Raw genomic sequence first — 23,021 nt, forward strand, 5'->3', positions numbered from 1 at the left:
AAATACAACTGAGGCATTTAAATAAAAATCCTGATTGATAAGCACGCTGAAGTATTTTTGTACCTACTAGTCAATGTATTTTATTCCCAGAATAGAATTCTTATAGGTGAATGAAATTTTGATCAGAGAATCTTTCCAGAATCATTTTCATATCCTAATTAAAGATACATTATTTGTTTTTGAAAGACCTTAATAGTTTGTCTAAAATTACCTTGTGACCATAAATTCTCTATTAATTCAGACAAGAATCTATAAGATCTTGGTTTCTTTTGAATTGTCTTGAAAAACACAGAATTCCAGAAGGTTGCAATGGGGGAAGGGAATATAAAGCAGAGGTTACAAAATGAACAAAAGCACAGAAGCACAGGAATGCTTATGTATGTGTGTATAATACTGCATAAATATGCATGTACACACATGATCTCTTCTCACTGGTCTGTGCTCGAAATGGATAGAAAAGTTGAAAAAGATGAAGAAAGAAAATATTATACATGCTTTTGAAATTAGGTATGTTTTAAATGTTTGCGATGTTGAATCAGAGAAATTAGTAAACATTACATATTTGCTTTCTGAAGAGTGAATTTTTGTTGTTAGAAGACTGTCTTAGAAAAACAATACGCTTTTTGGACATGGCCTAAAGGATGCTTCAAGAATCACTAATCGTGCTCAGAACAGGGACAACTGAATTTTCGTGCCTATTTAGTGTTAAGTTGTAATACAATATTGCTCTGTTGATATCAGGTTTGCAATGATTCTTTCCACTTCCCAACAGGTCTTTATTATTTTCTTGTTTAAAATAATCTATACGCTCCGAAGAAAAGAATAAAAAAGTACAATTTCAAGAAATTTAAGTTACCTAAGTATACACTTAAATCTATTCTTTGATACAATTAAATGAAGGGAGAATTAACTAAATTAGCCTTAATGCATTTCTCTTAACCAATTTTACATGTTACAATAATAGAATGCTATTAGGCATAATTTAATAATTACCTTTCTTTAGGTCAATCTTAATTTTCTTTGCATTTTTCTTGCTGCCAAATCCCATGAGAGGGGAGAGAGAGGGAGAGGATGGTTTTCCTCCCAGCCTTGGTACTCGGGGACTCTTGTTTTGTTGCAGGGAAGTTGATGCATCTGTTTCAGGACTATCGGTTCCTGTGAGATTTGCTGTCTTTAGTCCTGATTTTCCATGGACAGGAGGCGGCACTTTGGTTTTCAAAATGCCATCATTATTACCAAAAATGTTAAGAGAGCCAATGACTGACTTTTCATACTGTTCACGGTTTTGTGGAGGAAGCACGTGGAGGAGCACACTTGCGGATTTCATTGCGTGGCGGAAGACATCTTGAGCCCTGGAAAGAAAGTTGATAAATGTATGATGACCCTGCTCTGAGGTGCAGCATCTTCTAAAGTACCCTAGCAGGATGGCAACCAAGAGCAGCACAGTGGCTAATCATAGGAGACACAATCAATATTCCTATCAGAATGACTTTGCCAACTACATACTAGTTACCACTTACTATTTGCACTAGGTGCCCCTGCACTGGCTTATACATGCATTATTACCATGCATCCTTCTCTAATTTAGAAAGCATGTTAGGTAAGTATAAATAGCTTTCATTTCACGGACATGGAAGTTGAGGCTCAGAGAGATGAAATAATTTATCCAATGACTCACAGCTTTTACATGTTTCTAAAGATGAAAATCTAACCAGAAGTGATTACCAAAGTGAATATAAAAAGCAAAATAATTTGATATTTTGGATCAGATCATTAGTTAGGTTTCTTTTAGGACATCCTTCTAAAATCCAGGTCTTCTCTAACATGGGTTGTGTTAAACAAGTTCAAGTTTGACACCCATGTTTGCTCATGGAGACATTTTGGCAGGTGCCTTGGCTGTGCCTAAATGTCTCAGTGGAATTTCAATCCAACACGCACCCTTCCTGTTACTCTCACATAGAGCAACTGTGTTTTTCACTTTTATGACCTAGCGCTTTGTGTTCTTCCTCAAACTTCTTGTAACATTTTCTCCCCTTCTTCCTCATGCCTCTAGATGCCCTGTGCTCGGGTCAAACAACTACTTTTCCCACTCTTTCTTGCCCAGAAGATATAAATGAAGGCGTTAAAGGAAAGCTCTTTAGAAGAGGCTGGTTCAGTAGAGAGACAAAAACTTTTATTTGTTCTCCTGTTTCTCTTCCCTATTTCTTGAAACTCAGAGTGACTGAGGAAACTCAGCAGCCATCTTGTGCCCATTTTTCCACTGAAGGATAGTAGTCACATGGCGAGATGGCAAAGCAGAAAACGGAAGCCGCCTGACCCGCTGGTGGCTGTGCAGCTGCCGCACTAACTGTGGAGTGCCCTCTTCCATGCTTGCTTGTTGCTAGGAAAAATTAATGTTAATCTTGTTTCAGCTACTCTTATTTCAGGTCTCTGTTCCTAGCAGCCACAGCACATAATAACTAATCCTAACCCCAACTGCAATCTGATTCCTCAAACCCTACCCTGCACCCCCCTTTCTGAAGTGCTTAATTCTGCAAATTGTTAGGGGAGAAGGAAGATTTCACATAGGCCACCTAACTCCTGTGGTCAGTTCCCCTATGTTATTTTTGCTTGCATAGGAATCAGTTTCTACTCCATACTAACTCTATACTAAATTTTTATGAGCCTCAGTTTCCACCTCTATAAAACAGAAGTGATAATGATTGCTTTGCATAATTATCAAGTCCTTGTGAAAAAGCACAGTAGTATATTAAAAAATTATTACTAATAATAATTATAGTTTTGTCTATCATTCATTATTTTAACACAACAGATTCTTCTAAGGTTTCATTTCTTTTCATACTTAGCAGCCAGTACCCACTTTTCCTCTACCCACAACCACTCATCTTTGTCCACATGCACACATACAATATTGACAACTAATGCCCAGCGAGAAGATGTATTAGTAGCTGTTTTGGTCAGAAACAAGAGGGTGGTAATGACTCCCAAGGATTATTAGTACTTAGTCCTTTGGTCCAGAATCCCACTGCAATGCCAACATACATTAAAAAAATATGCATCAGATTACTATACACTCTAATTCCTGGGTACAGGAAGCTATTCCCTCAACATTTTCACATGCACAGAGATGATTTCTTGAGGGAGACAGTTTTTTTAAATTAATATTTATTTATTTATTTATTTATTTATTTATTTATTTATTTATTTAATTTGAAGACGGAGCCTCTCCCTGTCATCCAGGGTGGAGTGCAAAGGCACAATCCCGGCTCACTGCAACTTCCGTCTCCCAGGTTCAAGCGATTCTCCTGCCTCAGCCTCCCAAGTAGCTGGGATTATAGGCACGTACCACCACACCCGGCTAATTTTTTTTGTATCTTTAGTAGAGATGGGGTTTCACCATGTTGGCCAGGCTGGTCTTGAACTCCTGACCTCATGATCTGCCCTCCTCGGTCCCCCAAAATGCTGGGATTACAGGCATGAACCACTCCGCCTGGCCAGGAGACGGTATTTTAATTTTATTTTTTTCTGTTTGTTTCTATGATTCAGTGAGTCCTCAGACATCTCTCACAGATTTTTTAGTTTAAGGAAGACTGCTGACACCAAGAAAGTTAATTAATAAGCTGAACTAACAGTCTGTGAAAAGAGCCGTTAAATACCAGTTTAAGTGACCCATAGCCCAAGAAAAACAAACCCGTTCAACGATGCTCCAGTAAAGACAGCCAGGCAGGAAGGCTTGTGATATTCTGTAGTTTAGCATTCTCAGACCTGCCAGAGACATGTGTAGGCCACCTTTGAGCAGGCTAAAACATTAGAAGCATTCGAAAATGGATGTCCTGGATTGTTCAAAGGGAACTGACTAGAAATTCTACCTACTATTTTGATCATAATGAGTTCAGTAATGATTATAACCATGCTAGGGATCAAGAAAGTAAATAAAACAATGAAAAAATGCTTACTGAGCAAAGGTTTTGTCTACGAGATCCACACTGTTGATTTTTACAATACATTCATTTTCGTGAAATAGTCCCTCCCGCTTGGACCTGCTGTTTTCTTCAATGCCTCGGATGAAGAGTCCTAGAATCCTAAATGCAAAATTTAGATTGAAATATAATTACTGAATAATAAATGCTAATTATTTCTCCACTTGCAACTATTCAGAAATACATACTGATTTCTATTTACGAAAGAAATTTTACCTTATATTGAGGCAACTGTTTGTTATTTTAATCCCTAATCCAAAAAAAAGCCAAAACTGACTACAAGAGAAAAAGCCCTTCTAGATAAATATGCATAAGTACCAACATCAATCTGCGACTTCATTTCTCATGCTTGCAGTAAACTTATTGAAAGGCTAGTTTAGTGGAGTTGGCACCAAAGACTTGTGGTTTGGAGAAGGGCATCACACCTAACTATAATAAGTAAGTCTGAGTTAGTGCCAACATGGCAACGTGATGTTTAGCAGTGGGAGAGCATTAGGGTATTCACAGTAACGTTTTTGCAGTCTTACTACCTATTGTAATAATTTGCATTTTAAGAAGTAAACAAACATTTAAGCTCAGATCATACTACTCAGTTTAGAAGGAAGCTGGATCCCATTTGTCGTCGGTGCTACCAAATCAAGTATGTGTTGGGTGTTTTCTGTGTGATCAGGATGGAGGAGTATGAGACAAAGCTGTAGGACCAGGACCAGGTAATTTCACTATACATTTGGGGGACAGCTGAAGTTCAAAAACTAAAGAATTAACAAGCCTAGAGCCTTCAAAGATTTGAGAGCTAACTAGATGGGAGACCAGTGCCACACACAACGGCTTTGAACAAACAGCCAATGAACTTAATCTGATGGACCTGGAGGGGGACATCCAGTAGACCCCGCTTCCGAGTAGGGCAGTGACATGATGAAGGCAGGCTTTGGGAAGAGCCGTCTGAAATTTCAACCCAGAAGAGGCTAAATTTGAGAGGATACCAAGAGGCCTCTGGATTTTTGTGGCTGTAGCTTAGGATCAGGAGGGTTGGAAGAGAAGGAAAGAAGAAAGAAAACTATAGCCACAAGAATGAAAATATGTGTGTGTGTGCGCGCGTGTGTGTGTGTGTGTGTACACATACATACACGATTCTGTTACATATATAAACCAAAACTAAACCCAAAACCATAAGAAATGGAACTTATACATATTTTCGTTATTTCTCATTTGTGGGATTTCCCTTCTCCTTGTGATGTGACAAGGCTTAGCTGTGTCCCAGAGTAAGAAAGATAGATATGTCCTGCAAGAGGAGTCTGCTAGGTTTGGAGAAACTGTGATCCACACTTTATCAATCCTCTTGTTTTTCTACTTTGTCACTCTCTTTTGTATAAAAACCATGTGTGCTATTACAAAATACCTTCACATTAAATTTCAAATCTAAATAAAACATGAGTACATTTTATGTGTAAATAACAGGGTCAGCCATAGAAAAGGGCAATCTATAATGCAAGTATTAGAGAAAGCAGTCCTCCTGTTTGGAGTGGCCATGGAGTTGAGCCTCTGTCCCCTAAATGAGCTCCCATCATCTCAAGACCTCAACAGGCATGGCAGTGATATTTGGGTCTCACTTCAAACATGTTAAATGAATACAGCATGCTGCTGCAGGAGAAAGAACAGCAAACAGCCATGCCGTCTACTGCACGGAAGGCTCAGGGTCATAGGCACAAATGTGCAGTGGGGTCTTGTGGTTCATTTCCTAGTTCCAGTAGGTTAGCAAATTAATCACATTCTGTGTTACTTTAATCTTGAAACACAATATTAGAAATGAAACTATTTGACACATTAAAATAATAGATCAAAATTGTGGGGTTTTTTTTTTCCCTAAATTAAACAGCATCCTAAGAGTTCACATTTTGGATTTTTGTTAGGGTGGATTCACAATAACTTGATCCATTAGGAGGCTCACATGTGGTTATAAACTTGTTTATGTAAGTGATATTTTTTTAACAAGCATTCAAGTCTTCCTTTAATTTAATTCAGTACATCATCAGTCATGTAATGTTACTCCCTAGGATTTAATTTCACATTTTGGGAGATGAATTAATTCTTTCGGGCCACTGGGTTGCAATTTAGCTGGCATATTACAGCTGGAGGATGCTATGTGAACCTCACTGATCTAAATAATCTAACTTTCCATGAAAAATTTATTGACAGAATAAGCCCAACTGTAAAACCCATGCGTCAGAGGTAATTTTGGTAAAATGTAAAACTGACTGATTTTATTAGTTTGGTCCCTGGCAACAAACCACTTCTGCCCTCTCTGCTCCATAGATTCCCTCCAGTTTGATTTCATCCAGACCAATACAAGAAGGCTCAGAAAACAATACCTCATTATCCTCTTTGCCCTAAACTGGTGGGCTGTGGTAGTTGTCTCATTTGGGACCAAGACTCACAGAATTTAAAGATTAATGCTGTCGAGGAGTTATAGGCCGAGACTAACCAGTTAATTTGCATTAATGAACAGTGACAAAGGATGCTGAAATCCACAGCCTCACAGAATTAGAGGGGTAACAATTCTTCTTGCTCTTTTAATTATCATTTAGGCACCAACATCTTCTCCTTGCCTCCTTCCTGTTCTTTTCCCAATGTCACACAGCCTCAGTGACTCTACCAGCTTAGCATTTTTCTTTGAACATCTCTTCTCACAGTCTTTATAAGCCTTCATCCAGCCCTTCTCCTTCTCTCTCCTGTTTAGCTGTCTTCCCTATGAAACTGAAGCATATTACACTATCTGTACTGAAACGAATTAGATTTCATGTTTTTAATTCACAAAAAACACACTGATTTTAAAAATCTGAATAAAATTAAGTTGCATTTTAGTTGCAAGAACTTTGGGGTTTTTTTTATGTTTGCTTTGTTTTTACTGGGAAAGCCAATGGGCCTCAATACAAGCAGCATTCAGCACCCCTCTGCGATGGTATCTAATGAATTCATTGAGGCTTTATCTAGCAGAGCAGCCACTATAATTTACTTAGGATGATCTAACTTAGATTAGGTTTCTTATTCAACAACAGGTGTGGCAATGTTTTTCTAAAAGAAAGAAAAATAAAAAAATACACTGGAGGCAAAGCCAATTACAGTCATCTTAGTAAAAAAATTAAATGTAAATTCTAATTTAAAATAATGGCACAAACCAATAAATGGAAGGAAATTAAGAGCAAAGTATGCCACTATGACCTTAACGAAGCCCCTGTGCTCATACAGTGAAACCATCTGGCATTATGAAGTCAGACACTTGTCTGACATGCTCTATACGCAGTTGCATCTAGACACATGGGTTGAGTTAAGTGTGCTGTTTCAGCCTGTACTCATTACTTCTTAACTTTTATTGGCTCATGTCTCCACTTCCATAGCATTTTTAATGTTTTTTAATTAAATTTCCTTTCTATAACACTGGTGGATAGCAAAAAAAAAAAAATAATAGAACTATTTCACCAAGTTACTGAACAGTTAACCATGAACTTATAATAAAACTGCATTTCTGAATCAGGCTTTTTGGTTTTAGCCAAAATAATCATCATACTGATGATTTACACGTTCATACATTAGGTGTTTTACAGGAAACTTTCACATTTTTAATGTTATTTAATCCCCATAACCTTGATGTAAAGTAGGTACTCAAAAGGGGCAAGTTTAGGGGACTTGCTCAAGGTTATTAAAAAGAACACTGGGATTCAAAACCAATGGTTCTGAAACCATGTCCAATACTCTTTTTTCTATTCCACAAGGCTTGTGCTAGGAATCAGAACCAGAAAGGAGAAGGGAGGAAATCAATAAAGCTTAGTGTATTTCCCTCGTTTGAAGTGAGAGAATGTGATTTGTGATCTACAGGATCAGCTTGTTTTCTGAACTACTGAAAATGAAGTATAGTGACTGTCACACTGTATATTTTCTCATTTTTGGAAATTGGGAAGATCTTGTGCTCTATCCCAGCTTCATTAAACTAAAGAGCCTGGTCATTTAATAGCTCTGGTAGTTCACAAAACTCTGTCAGTATACTTCTGCCAAAGGTCATTAGAATTTCTCATGACAACTGAGTAAATATTCACCCTACCTATCAAAAACAACCTCAGTTTGTCCAATGCCATAACCCATAACATTTATAAACACACTTACTAACACATACAGGAAATGAGACAATAAGAGCTGCTAGCTTTTTGGTTCATTTCTTTTTGGGAACATTCATTCCTTCGAGAGCTTGGAAAAAAAAAAAAAAAAAAAAAAAAAAAAGGTGATGACTTCGCAATTACAGGTAGCAGATGGCTACCTGCTGAATATGATGCCAACCAAAATACCATGACTAAATCTGTTCTTTTTGCTATAGGGCAGACTGAATTGAATAAATATTCAGAACCACTAAATTAATACTGTATAACCTTTGAGAAAATTTTAGTTCTTGAAAGAACAATGAAGTGAGAAGTTAGGAGAGCTGGATTTTGTATGACCTTGGGAAAATCAATTGAATTGTCTCGTCTTTGATATCTGAAACTAAACTAAGGAATCCCCCCTTTTCAATGATGTGTTTAAGAAAATAAATTCAGTAAGTTAACTAAAATCATGTCATGTTAGTGAAAAATTGATTTTCTTTTAAGTTTCTGACAACCCTTGTCAATATCAATCTAGTGCTAAATGTGGTCGTCTTATTACAAAGTGACATAATATCTAAAACAAATTCAGTACAATTGTTTTAATAGGGGTAGTATGAACTCTGAGGCACACGCTTTAATTTCCATCAAGAGAACAAGTTTTAAATCCAGTTAGATAGATGTAAATTTCAAGAAGTGTTGATACAATCTACAATGCCATTTTTACCAGTGTGGATTTAGCAACATAATGTATTAAAAATTCCAAAAGGATGTGGTAAATTATTTTTAATTGACTAAATTATATTTTAGGAAAATACAGCATGATGACACATTGCTTCTATAAAGCCATCATACATACACAGCATCAGATATAGCTACTTAAAATGTTAGAATATTTATTATTCTAAATGCTACATACTTGAAGAATAACAGGATATATCAATTTGGAATTATTATACTCACTTGTTGAAGCATATTCTGGAATATTAAAAAATTCAGTTGCAACATTTGTCTAACAATATGTTAACTTCTTTGCCAAGGATTCTGTTTACTATGTGTCACTGATAAGGATACTTTAAGAAAGTATTTCATAATTAATTGTAAATGGAGACACTGTGATTGATTTTTTCCCCATTGCATCCTAAAGTCAATTATTTCATTTTGTTTCCAACACTTAAGTGGCCAACAGAAGTATGTCTTGAGGTATCCATTTGAATAATAGAATACACATTTAATCTCCTTCTGAAAAATATTTGGGAAAAGGAGCTCAAATCAGGGTTTTCATTAGCATGAGCTTCTGGAATGAGAAAAACATCTTACCTTCCACTCAGAGATGAAAAGAAGGGCACTACATGTATTCCCAATGGGCCTCCTTCCCCAGAAATCTCCACTGTTCTTGTCATATCACTGGGGCAGAAAAAAACGAAAGCAGAAATGAGTGTCTGCTAAAAAACAGAGGAGGCACATCTAAAACACACGCGCGCGCACACACACACACACACACACACGCATCGCTCAGGATTATATCAACTAATATAACTTCAATAGCAGAGACTAAGTCAAAAGAGTACATAATTTATTGGTATGTTCAGATGATCCAGAAAACAAAATGTTTAAAAGGCTATCTGATTTCTTACTTTTACTCCTAGAAGAGGAACAAATGGAAATGACTACCTACAAAAATAACTTCCTACTTAACTTAATCTGCATAAATCAACATATTTTGAAAGAGGTACACAAAAATTAAAATTTTCCCCATTGAAACACACTTGAAAATTACTGTACAGATCATAAAAAACACATAAGAAAGCACATTGATGCTTCAGCATAAAGTAGGCTTCTTCTCTGGAACAGAGGAAAAATGAAATAAAATATTTATTAGAAAAAGCACAGAATTACGTGTTATAATGGCTGTGAAGCCACAGTTGGTAATACATATGGGCATGTTCAAAGCAATATAAATCAAAACTCAAACTTGCTTTGCAATAAGTCATCAGTTATATTCAACAGAACAATTCCGAATTTTCACCTCCTATATTTTTGTAAAGGTAAAAAAAGAGGTTGCAAAGCCTGAAGAAAATGTATTATAGAAAGAAATAGAAAGCCTGACCTGCCTAACCTACCCCAGATTAAGGAAAGGATGAGCTAGAAACATTAATGGATTGTGTGTATGACTGAAATATAGAAGGCACTGGGAGCTTTTGAGTAATAAAGAGTAGAACTACCAAGTTTTCATAAAGATGAAAAATAATAACTGTGAACAATTACTGGCTCCTTTAATCCCAGGGAGAAAATATAATTGTCAGAAGAAAATAATAAAGTTGAAGCAAACATCCATGTTATGGAAATTGTCAGCAGGTCTCCATTGTTTCTTATTTACATGAAAATGACCTGAAACTAGATGTCAAATTAAGAGCTACAGCTGCTACAAATGCTTTCTGCTCCAAATTGAAAATGGTGAAATTTTGACTTCTTGCTGGAAAGTTGAGAACAGCATTAAGCAAAATGCATGCTGAATTCACTCTGCATGAAATATTCTCTAAATTATCAGCAATCTAAAATAAATACATTAAATATATTCTCATCAGTGGATTAGGTTGATTTTTAATGTGTTTTCTTTGCAAGCCTATTATCATTAAGAAATGCAAAAAAGAGCCCATCAGTTTTCAGCATGTGTGGAATATGATGAAATTTCAAATCTGGTAATAAATTTCAAATGAGTTTTGCCCAGATATTGCTGATATAAGTAAAACTTGTTCAGTCAAGCAGATTATGTCAGGGGCTTGGAATAAAAGCTAAAAACAAAACAAATCTTAGAGTGATAATATAGTATTAAATGATTCATCTCTGTATATTTGAGGATATGAACATTCATACATGTATGTGGACTGTTATATATAGATATGCATTATAAGGTCTGAATATAAAACGCTTGGTTGACAGAGAAAGTTGCATGGCTTTCAATAGACAAAAACGCAATATATTTTATATACTAACAGAATTTATATTGCATTTTTAGGCATTTGTGGAAGACTAAACCCAAAGCATTTGCATTCTAGGTTTACAATACTGCTTTTAAAGACTTTTATAAAGAGAGATTCAAATTTTGCTTAGTCACTGAAAATTATTACCCTTACCTTTTTAACATATTTTTATAGTTTTGCACTGAAAGCACAACACAAATCTTTCCTAATAAATGTATCAAGTATCCACATGCTGAGAGAATGCATCCATATGTAATATCTAGAGGCATTTGGAATGTGTTTAGTCTGTTATAGACTTTAACTTTTCAGCTTAAGAATTTTTAGAATACCTTTTATGAATTCTCATGTTCTTTTCTATTTCACAAATATTTCTTTACTCCCACTCAAAATCCCTTCTATAAGACATAATAAATTATATGTATCATACTGATACCTACTCTTTAGTAATCATTAATAATGTGTTTTTACATTCACTTAAGAAAGCCAAACATTTTTGTTTAAGTAGCCAATCTTTTAAAAAAAATACTTAAAAAATTTGTGAGAACGGAGTTTTAAAAGTTGACTTCTAACATTTAAGTCTTTAATCCATCTTGAATTAATTTTTGTATAAGGTGTAAGGAAGAGATCCAGTTTCAGCTTTCTACATATGGCTAGCCAGTTTTCCCAGCACCATTTATTAAATAGGGAATCCTTTCCCCATTTCTTCTTTTTGTCAGGTTTGTCAAAGATCAGATAGTTGTAGATATGCGGCATCATTTCTGAGGGCTCTGTTCTGTTCCATTGATCTATGTCTCTGTTGTGGTACCAGTACATGCTGTTTTGGTTACTGCAGCCTTGTAGTATAGTTTGAAGTCAGGTAGCGTGATGCCTCCAGCTTTGTTCTTTTGGCTTAGGATTGACTTGGCGATGCGGGCTCTTTTTTGGTTCCATATGAACTTTAAAGTAGTTTTTTCCAATTCTGTGAAGAAGGTCATTGGTAGCTTGATGGGGATGGCATCGAATCTATAAATTACCTTGGGCAGTATGGCCATTTTCACGATATTGATTCTTCCAACCCATGAGCATGGAATGTTCTTCCATTTGTTTGTATCCTCTTTTATTTCATTGAGCAGTGGTTTGTAGTTCTCCTTGAGGAGGTCCTTCACATCCCTTGTAAGTTGGATTCCTAGGTATTTTATTCTCTTTGAAGCAATTGTGAATGGGAGTTCACTCATGATTTGGCTCTCTGTTTGTCTGTGATTGGTGTACAAGAATGCTTGTGATTTTTGTACATTGATTTTGTATCCTGAGACTTTGCTGAAGTTGCTAATCAGCTTAAGGAGATTTTGGGCTGAGACAGTGGGGTTTTCTAGATATACAATCATGTCATCTGCAAACAGGGACAATTTGACTTCCTCTTTTCCTAATTGAATACCCTTTATTTCCTTCTCCTGCCTGATTGCCCTGGCCAGAACTTCCAGCACTATGTTGAATAGGAGTGATGAGAGAGGGCATCCCTGTCTTGTGCCAGTTTTCAAAGGGAATGCTTCCAGTTTTTGCCCATTCAGTATGATATTGGCTGTGGGTTTGTCATAGATAGCTCTTATTATTTTGAGATATGTCCCATCAATACCTAATTTATTGAGAGATTTTAGCATGAAGCATTGTTGAATTTTGTCAAAGGCCTTTCCTGCATCTATTGAGCTAATCATGTGGTTTTTGTCTTTGGTTCTGTTTATATGCTGGATTACATTTACTGATTTGTGTATGTTGAACCAGCCTTCCATCCCAGGGATGAAACCCACTTGATCCTGGTGTATAAGCTTTTTGACGTGCTGCTGGATCCAGTTTGCCAGTATTTTATTGAGGATTTTTGCATCAATGTTCATCAAGGATATTGGTCTGCAATTTTCTTTTTTGGTTATGTCTCTGCCAGACTTTGGTGCCAAAAACATGAAAAAATGCCCATCATCACTGGCCATCAGAGAAATGCAAATCAAAACCACAGTGAGATACCATCTCACACCAGTTAGAATGGCCATCATTAAAAAGTCAGGAAACAACAGGTGCTGGAGAGGATGTGGAGAAATAGGAACACTTTTACACTGTTGGTGGGACTGTAAACTAGTTCAACCATTGTGGAGGTCAGTGTGGCGATTTCTCAGGGATCTAGAACTAGAAATACTATTTGACCCAGCCATCCCATTACTGGGTATATACCCAAAGGGCTATAAATCATGCTGCTATGAAGACACATGCACACGTATGTTTATTGCGGCACTATTCACAATAGCAAAGACTTGGAACCAATCCAAATGTCCAACAACGATAGACTGGATTAAGAAAATGTGGCACATATACACCATGGAATACTATGCAGCCATAAAAAATGATGAGTTCATGTCCTTTGTAGGGACATGGATGAAACTGGAAACCATCATTCTCAGTCAACTATCGCAAGGACAAAAAACCAAACACCGCATGTTCTCACTCATAGATGGGAACTGAACAATGAGAACTCATGGACACAGGAAGGGGAACATCACACTCCGGGGACTGTTGTGGGGTGGGGGGAGGGGGGAGGGACAGCATTAGGAGATATACCTGATGCTAAATGACGAGTTAATGGGTGCAGCAAAACAACATGGCACATGGATACATATGTAACAAACCTGCGCATTGTGCACATGTACCCTAAAGCTTAAAGTATAATAATAAAATAAAATAAAAAAAAGTTGACTTCTATTTTATGAGATTCTCCTTTCAATATCTCAGAATAAATTTTTATTCTACCATTACACACAACAGTTGCAATTTTGTAGCTAGAAGCGTTTTTGATAACTTTTAAATTATTATCACAAAAATAGTACTAGCCCAGAAAAAAAAGCCTAAAAGACTTTCAATTTTGTTTACTGTAATATATAAGCACTTATAGAAAGTTAGATCTTTTAATAAAGATAAGTAATAAAATTTTACATAGACCATGTCTCATCATGTTCTTTATAAAATGTTATCCATTATTTGTTTCAAGATGGAAAGGAGAACATTTGAAAAATAATGCCCCATGGACCAGTTCACATATTTTTATTTATTTTAGAAGCGAAAACAACCCTCAGTACTAGAAATACATGATGGAGTTCTGCTCTGTAGAGATCTCTATATATGCACTCTTCATGGAAGAGAAACACAGCAAGTAGGACTGGACACAGTTATTTGACTACATATCTCATAAAGTGAGATTTTACAAAGACATGAAAATAGGCTATTATTGCTATTTGTTTAGATAAACTCTAGAGTAGAATTCAGGGACTAGTGAGCAGGACATGTGCACATCTATGTTTATGTTTTAGAGGACAGTATAGTAGCCAGAAAATAAGCTAGAAGGTTGATTTAAAATGGAAAATACAGAAAATGAGGTAGAAAGGATATTCTGGCAATGGAAAGAAAAAGTGGTTAACAGCCACTTACAAAAAAAAAAACCAAAATAAACTGTGTGGGATAAAAGAAAAATATTTCGGTTATACATAGAAGAAAAGTGGGAAAAATTTACTAAGATCAAAATAGCTATCTTTAAACAACTTTCTAAGACATACTAAAACAAGCAGATAGTTACAAAGCATTAGTTCAACTAGTATTAAACTAGCAAAATGCTCTAAGATCTAATTGATAAAACTGGAACCAGCTGCTACCAATCTGAGATTTAGACAAAACTATAGGCGAAGCTGCAGCATCAGTTGTCTAAAAATGAGACTGTCACGAATGGAAACTCTGCTAGAGCTAAAAGTGAAAGGCTTCATTTGGTTTCCATCCAGAAGAAAGACTTCAAGCTTGAGGGAAAAATATACAACAGAAGCTGCAGATGTTTGTAAGACTCATTTCTTTACACAAGGCAAATGTACAGCATTTTTAACACTAAGATTATTGAACTCAGTGGCAGGTCACTTGTTGAGGTATGGAAGAGATGAGATTGAGGACGGGGAGGGGGAGGTAATTTATTTCAGAAGAAAATCATGATTCACATGTGTAATTACAGAGGAAGTGTATCCCAGTGGTAACTTTTGAGTCAGGAGTCTGAGTAAATTATTTTAATTAAGACCTGGTACCTCAGTTTCCTCATTTGCACCCAGAGAACATTAAGATTAGGTATTCCCGGCCAGGCGTGGTAGCTCACGTCTGTAATCCCAGCACTTCGGGAGGCCGAGGCGGGCAGATCACTTGAGGTCAGAAGTTCGAGACCAGCCTGGCCACCATGGAGAAACCCCATTTCTACCAAAAATACAAAAATCAGCTGGGTGTGGTGGCACACACTTGTAGTCCCAGCTACTTGGGAGGCTGAGGCATGAGAATCACTTGAACCCAGGAGGCAGAGGTTGCAGTGAGCTGAGATCACACCACTTCACTCCAGCCTGGGTGAAAGACCAAAACTTCATGTCAAAAAAAAAAGATTAGGTATTTCCCTATTAGAGTTGTTGGCTTTAATAAGAAAAATAAAGATCATAACACATATATGTTACACATACCACATCCGGTATTTACAAAGCGTTCAATAACTACCTATTAATATGATTGTTAGAACTTTCTCAGGAAACAAGCTTATAGGCTAAAAGAGAATAATCCATTTTTTTTTCTATTGATTTCCTCAGTAAGACTTTCTTTAAAAAGCCTTAAATACTGTAGGATTGAACACATTTTATTTGCAATCAGACTGCTGACATGCAGAGAGAAGACAAAGGGCTGCAGCACATGGGTGAGTGTTAGCTGATTTTCTGGAAGGGTGGATTCACAGATCTGTGGCATGCAATGGTATGAGAGGTGGACTACAGAGGGAAACCTCCAGGAAGAATCTGCAGATAACCTTGAACTCTACTTGATGGTGAAATGTCTTGAGGATGCAAATGTACTGAGTAAAAATCTATCAAAGACTTTGTTGTTGGTGATGAGATCCACTTACTTCACTTGAATTCAACAAATATTAATTGAGTTGTTTCACTGGGGAAGTTCCACAAGGAAAAAACAAAGACCAGTGCTTGAGGAGTTTATAATCTAAGGGGAGGGTTGTGACAGGTAATAAAAAAGAATAGAAAGCAATGGGTCACAGTAGTAGATTCTCAGTGAATGCAAGCTATTACTTGGGAGGCAGTGTACTAACCTTCTTCTGGGCATTATATCATGTACTGATATTAAATCTATAAAGTAAACATTTATGTTATATCCATTTTAGATGTAAACTTATGCTTAGAGAGTTTAATAATTTGTCCAACATCGTACCATTTCTATAGAGTCAAGACTCAAATAGGGATTTAGTGCACCCCAGAGCAGAGTTCTTAATTGCTTAACCAAGGTGCAGTTTCAAAGTTGAGGCACCTTGTGATGTGTTTCAGAGGAGGAGGGTACAGGATTAGGAAGGGAAGCTGGGATTAGGAATCTATTCCTGAAGAAGGACAAATGGGTCTTCCATCAGAAAAGATAGGTGAGGGGACGGAGTGGGCATGCACAGGAGAGAAAGTCAACTGTGTGGAGATATTGAATGAGGATAGTTTGTGAGCATAACAATTGGTTGTAATATTAGAGAGAGGGAGGGAGGGAGGAAGTTGGGAGAGAGAGAGAATAAGGAGGAGGAAGAAGAAGGGAGAAAAGGGAAACAAAGAAAGGTGCTGTGTATAGGAGACAGATTAAACCATTAGCTTGAGATCAAAGCTCAGAGTGGTGTGTTAAATTTCTGGCTAGCAAATTTAGACTTAATTTGCAGAAAATGAAGTCACTACAGGTTCTAGAATTAGGGAAAAGTGTGATAAATGCTATGGTTTAGAAATATTTACGCAGTGATATGTGAGACCAACTGGAAAAGGGAACCACAAGGGAGAGATTGGTACTTGAGGCAGGAATTACTAAATTCTTGCAATAATCTAGCTGCAACTAACAGAGTAATAGAGGCTTGAGTGATGATTACAGGAATAAAGCATCAAAACATGAGGAAATGTCCCACATATTTTGAGGTGGCCTCTGCAAACAGTTTGACCAATGAGTAGATATCCTGGACACAGGAGAGGAGAGGCTAAAATGCGCTGGCAGTTTTAAGAATGAAACAAAAGGCAAGTCTGGAAGAAGGCTTATTCGGGGAAGAGGAGTGGAGAGATAAGGCAGAGTCAGAAGTGAGATAGGAATTAGGGATGAGGTGAAGGTCTTTTGCACATATTGCTTGCTATTTAAAGAGACATTCAACGTGTAATTTTCTTAAAAAACCACCAAACCTCTTGCTTCATTGTCTTTTTAAGATCAAAATAAGTTGAGTGGTGCTTCATAAGAGACGCGTATTGTAAAACTATTTGGAGAATGTCTTTTAAATGTTATTTTTCTTTAAATAAAAATGTTTGTGTTTATAATGAGTGAGCAGTTAACAGGTTTGCTTATGATTTATGGAGCAATGTGTTTTATCCATTCAGTCATTCACTCAGCAATTATGTCCCTATTATATTCCAAGACCTGTATTAGGTGTCAGAAATCCTTTGGAGGATTCACAGTCTTGCTTGGGTGAATGAGAAACAGTTACAATAAACTACAATCTGTGTAAAAATGACAATGATAATGGCAATAGCAACTAATGTTTCTCCAGCCTTTCATTTAGCATTGTGCTAAGTCAGTTGTCTGTACTATATCTCATTTAATCTTCACAGTAATCTATGTGACCATGATACCAATTTTCCTATGAAGATACATATTAAAGAAGTAATGTAATTAGTCCAAGATTGCACAGGTAGTAAGTAGCAGAGCCAGTACTCAAACCCAAGACTTATCTAAATCCAAAAGGTTTGGAACTAAGGAATGGTTGGATAAATTCTGTGGTTTAAAAAATTTTATCCAACAGTAATATGTGGGATAAATTAAAATAAGGAGAAACTTTTATTTGACAGAGAAGTTAGTAGGTTATTATAATGGTGTAGCTGAGGGATTACAAAGGCTTGAGCAATGATTATAGAAATTAAACGGTTTCAAGACATTTTGAGATAGATTACAAATAATTTACTTAGCTTCTATGTGGATGTGTGCCCAAAGTCCTATGCGTGGGCCAAGCCCTGTGGGATATGAGATTCTCCCTGCCCCAGGAGCATATAGACCATGTAATTCAGCCAGAACTGGCTTCCTAATTTCACTTCAACTGTTTTTCATCTCATACTGGCTAGAATCAATCTCCTCTCTTAGAAGTGTAACCTCCAAGCTTTCCTCCATGCATTCAATGGCATTAAGATTGTTACCATCCTTTTCCCACTCTAAGGTCTTAAAGTACTGGGAATTGCACTCACTCTACTTTTTGAATTTGATATAAAACTGATTTTAGCTGCACTTTTATATGAGAATTTTCCTAGCCTTGGTCAGTTAGCATGAAATAAAACACCAAGGCATCAGGGAATGTACACGCAACAGGAATATTTGAAATAGTGGTTTTGTAGACAAGAATGGTGGGTGTCAATTAAGTCTGTAGCTGTCACTTAATTGCTCTGAATTGCAGTTCTTTAACCTATTAAAGGTGATAAGAAAACTCATGTGAAAAGCCCATTCTGATAATCAAATATATATATATATATATATACACACACATATACATTTTGTAACTAAAGAATATATATATTTTTGGCCGGGTGTGGTAGCTCATGTCTGTAATCCCAGCACTTTGGGAGGCCGAGGCAGGTGGATCACCTGAGGTCAGGAGTTCGAGACCAGCCTGACCAACATGGAGAAACCCTGTCTCTGCTAAAAATACAAAATTAGCTGGGCCTGGGGTGGCACATGCCTGTAATCCCAGCTACTTGGGAGGCTGAGGCAGGAGAATTGCTTGATCCTGGGAGGCGGAGGTTGCGGTGAGCCGAGATCGCACCATTGCATTCCAGCCTGGGCAGCAAGAGCAAAACTCCGTATCAAAATAAAAATAAAATAAATGAAAAAATAAATAAATAAAAGAATATATATATTTTTAAGTTCCTATATGCCATTTCTCTCAATTCCCTGTAGCTGAAGAAAGCTTGGCTAATTTGTTCATACAGCCATAAACCAAACTATTGTTGACTCTATGATGGTATTCACATAGCGTTTGGACAAGATATTAACAAACTTTTCAAAAAGCTAACACTGAAATAAGTGAAATTAAAGCCAAATAGAATAAGAGAATTATAATCATTATGTCTACCTCCAGAAACAATCTTACTAGTTTCTGGAGGTAAACATAATTAGATAATCTTATTAAGTTTCTGAAAAGATAGCGCTTTGAAGATTTTCTATTACTCCCCACCCCATATCCCCCCGTTTTTTTTTTTTTTTTTTTTTAAGACAGAGAGAGGGTCTCCCTATGTTGCAAGATGGACTCAAACTTCTGTACTCAAGTGATCCTCTGTATCAGCCTCTCAAGTAGCCGCGATGATAGGCAGGCACCACCTAGACTAGTTTCTATCAAATTTGTAATACTGTACAGCTCATCAATCAAAGAAACAATCTAAATAAAGAGTAACTATGCTCACGTGGCTATAAATAAGTTTGAGGAGAATCCATACAGTAAAGCACACGACAAAGGATGATGACCTATGTTTTTAGAAAGCTAATTTCATGCTAATTGTTTGGACTAAATGAAAGGAATATGTTGACTGCATGAATAATTATAAACTTCAGTAGCTTTACCTAATGCTGAAGTAACCATCTATTAAATATGAAATTATTTTCCTTATGCCAAATTCAAAGTGCATTAAACAAAATGATGATTAGAATAATACTAGAGATGATGTGATATTAATGATAATAGTAGAAACAGCAGCAAAGACTCACAGGATTTATCCTAACCACAACACTTTGCAAAATGGTCTACGTGTATTAACTCAATTAATACCCATACTAACCCTCTGAATAAGGTTTTAATACTATTTCCATTCTACAGACCAGAAACTAAGGGAAAGAGAAATGAGTAACTTCTCTAAGCTAACAGGACTAGTAAAGAGGCATAGCTGTGAGATGAACCCAGGCACTACCTAGAGCTGAACTGGGAATCAATACAAAGCAAAGAAAGTACTGGGAAACATGGCAGCCACTGACGGCAAATGAGTTGCCTTCATTAAGAACATGAAAAACCCTGGTTGATAGACAGGGCTCATTTTATTTCATCAAGTAAACTATTGCAAGGGTGTTAAAGCACAATACAAAGTAGTACTCAAAGAGCTAAATTTAGGGTTCCCTGGTGGTCTAGTGGCTAGGATTTGGTGCTTTCAAAAAGCTAAAGTCAAAGTAAAATCACCACAACGACCTCTGAAATGTTCATTTGAAATTGCTGTTTGAGGAGAGAAAAAAGTAATTCAGAAATCCTGGGTACAGAAGAGTATTGGATGGATTAAGGATCATTTATGTATATGTTTGTCAGTAAGTTCTCATACGAAGAAAACACTAGAAAAGAAGAATTAAGTAACTGTTAGACTTGGGACATGTTTCACTCCATGATTCTACTTATCCTGATCTTTCTTGTAAAGTAAGAACAATTATAAACTATTAAAAAACACATCAAATTGAAATAAATCAGACATTCTTATTTGCATAAAGGGAATACCTCAATGTGTCCTTAGTTTTTGGCGATGTTAGTAGTTCTGTCTGTACACCATTCATAACTTCTCTGTCTTCCAAGTTCTGCGTGGAATCCTATAGTGAAACAAAGTCATAAGCATGTGACGCTGTGCATACTGAATTGAAAATTTGAATAAAATATCTCAATATGGGAGAGTAAACTGCTTTATGCTGGATATACACAGTATGCTCTAATTTCTTTGACAACTGGAAGCAGGTGTTAATCTTTTCGGTGCTTTCAATGTTCTTTTCTCTCCTATTTGGTTTCTGAAATGCTCAAATGGGTCATCTACACAACACAATATGTTAAGAGCTTTGGAATACTTCATTTAGCTTCTTGCTACTCAGCCATAGGCTTTTGGGATTCAGAGTTTTAAACCAGGAAGGAAAAGAATACCAAAGGGGAAGCTCTGGTGACAGATGGTGATACATTAGTCTCAAGGTACACACTTGCTTGCCCTTCACAACATTAAAACATAAAGAAAAGCAAAATCCATGAAAAAAACATTGCCTGGCAAAGTCACCTCTGTCAAAGTCAGGCAGAAACACTGCAGGAAGAAGAAATCCAGAATTCTTACTTTGTCATGAAATTTGATTCTCAGGATAATCTTCAGAGAGAGATTCAAATTGCCCATTTAATTTCTAAAATTGTAAACAGGCTCCCACTACAGAAAGGTTAGAGGGTCAGAGAGGCCATGTACTCCAGGACAGTGGCAAAGTTGTATTGGATGTTACCCAGAGAAGCAGAGAAGAGGATGGATTCTAGAAAGCACGCCTGATGCTGCTGCTTCCTTACGGAGTACATTAGGCCTCAGAGTTGTTCTCTAACAGGGAATCCTGTGGATACCCTTCTCTTCCTAAGTGGAGTCACAGTAAACTACTGTTAGACGTGGACTCTGGTTTAATCAAAGCAACAAACCAGATATAGAAAGACCCATTATCAAAAACCCACACTTATAAACAGCATTTATGCATCTGAATGCATTATTTCAACAGAGTAAGAAAGACAACATACGAGCTTAAGAGGCTGGACATAAGTAAATTAGGTTATCTTTTTTTAAATTTTTTATTTTACTTATTTATTTATTTATTTATTTATTTATTTATTTATTTATTTTTTTGAGACAGAGTCTTGCTCTGTTGCCCAGCCTGGAGTGCAGTGGCGCGATCTTGGCTCACTGCAACCTCCGCCTCCCCAGTTCACGCCATTCTCCTGGCTCAGCCTCCCGAGTGGCTGGGACTACAGGTGCCTGCCACCATACCCAGCTAATTTTGCTTTTGTATTTTTAGTAGAGACGGGGCTTCACTGTGTTAACCAGGATGGTCTCGATCTCCTGACCTCGTGATCTGGTCGTCTTGGCCTCCCAAGTGCTGGGATTACAGGCATGAGCCACCGCGCCCAGCCAGGTTATTATTTTAAAGAAAGTAAGACATAACTGCAACAGAAGCACTTCGCTGTAGTGAATTGAGTAAAAAAAAATGTCTCTCACTTTTAGATTGAGTAGCAACATTTCATGCAGGGGTTGGTAGCTTTGTGAAAGACTTGGTCTATGCCGCTAGCAAGACTAATAAAGAATAAAAGAGAGAAGAATCAAATAGAAGCAATAAAAAATGAAAAAGGTGATATCACCACCGATCCCACAGAAATACAATCTACCATCAGAGAATACTACAAACATCTCTATGCAAATAAACTAGAAAATCTAGAAGAAATGGATAAATTCCTTGACAAATACACCCTCCCAAGACTAAACCAGGAAGAAGTTGAATCTCTGAATAGACCAATAACAGGCTCTGAAACTGTGGCAATAATCAATAGCTTACCAACCAAAAAGAGTCCAGGACCTGAGGGATTCACAGCCAAATTCTACCAGAGATACAAGGAGGAACTGGTACCATTCCTTCTGAAACTATTCCAATCGATAGAAAAAGAGGGAATCCTCCCTAACACATTTGATGAGGCCAGCATCGTCCTAATACCAAAGCCTGGCAGAAACATAACCAAAAAAGAGAATTTCAGACCGATATCCTTGATGAACATTGATGCAAAAATCCTCAATAAAATACTGGCAAATCGGATCCAGCAGCACATCAAAAAGTTTATCCACCATGATCAAGTGGGTTTCATCCCTGGGATGCAAGGCTGGTTCAACATACGTAAATCAATAAATGTAATCCAGTATATAAACAGAACCAAAGACAAAAAACACATGATTAGCTCAATAGACGCAGAAAAGGCCTTTGACAAAATTCAACAATGCTTCATGCTAAAAACTCTCAATAAATTAAGTATTGATGGGACATATCTCGAAATAATAAGAGCTATCTATGACAAACCCACAGCCAATATCATACTG

The 23,021-nt window shown here is 36.8% G+C and overlaps 1 protein-coding gene across 1 annotated transcript in view; it reads right to left on the reverse strand.

Moving 5' to 3' along the window:
• The window catches only part of PARD3B (par-3 family cell polarity regulator beta), a 1,040,345-nt gene that overhangs the window by 513,829 nt on the left and 503,495 nt on the right, over positions 1-23,021 (reverse strand). Inside the window, exons 5-8 of the mRNA XM_032754819.2 lie at positions 20,651-20,739; positions 9,428-9,514; positions 3,957-4,082; positions 994-1,352 (exon numbers count right to left, since the gene is read on the reverse strand). Coding sequence (XP_032610710.1) covers positions 994-1,352; positions 3,957-4,082; positions 9,428-9,514; positions 20,651-20,739 — 661 coding nt within the window. The remainder of the gene's footprint in view (positions 1-993; positions 1,353-3,956; positions 4,083-9,427; positions 9,515-20,650; positions 20,740-23,021) is intronic.

This window comes from Hylobates moloch, unplaced genomic scaffold (genome assembly GCF_009828535.3).
Source record: "Hylobates moloch isolate HMO894 unplaced genomic scaffold, HMol_V3 SCAFFOLD_1, whole genome shotgun sequence".
Classification (NCBI taxonomy): Eukaryota; Metazoa; Chordata; class Mammalia; order Primates; family Hylobatidae; genus Hylobates; species Hylobates moloch.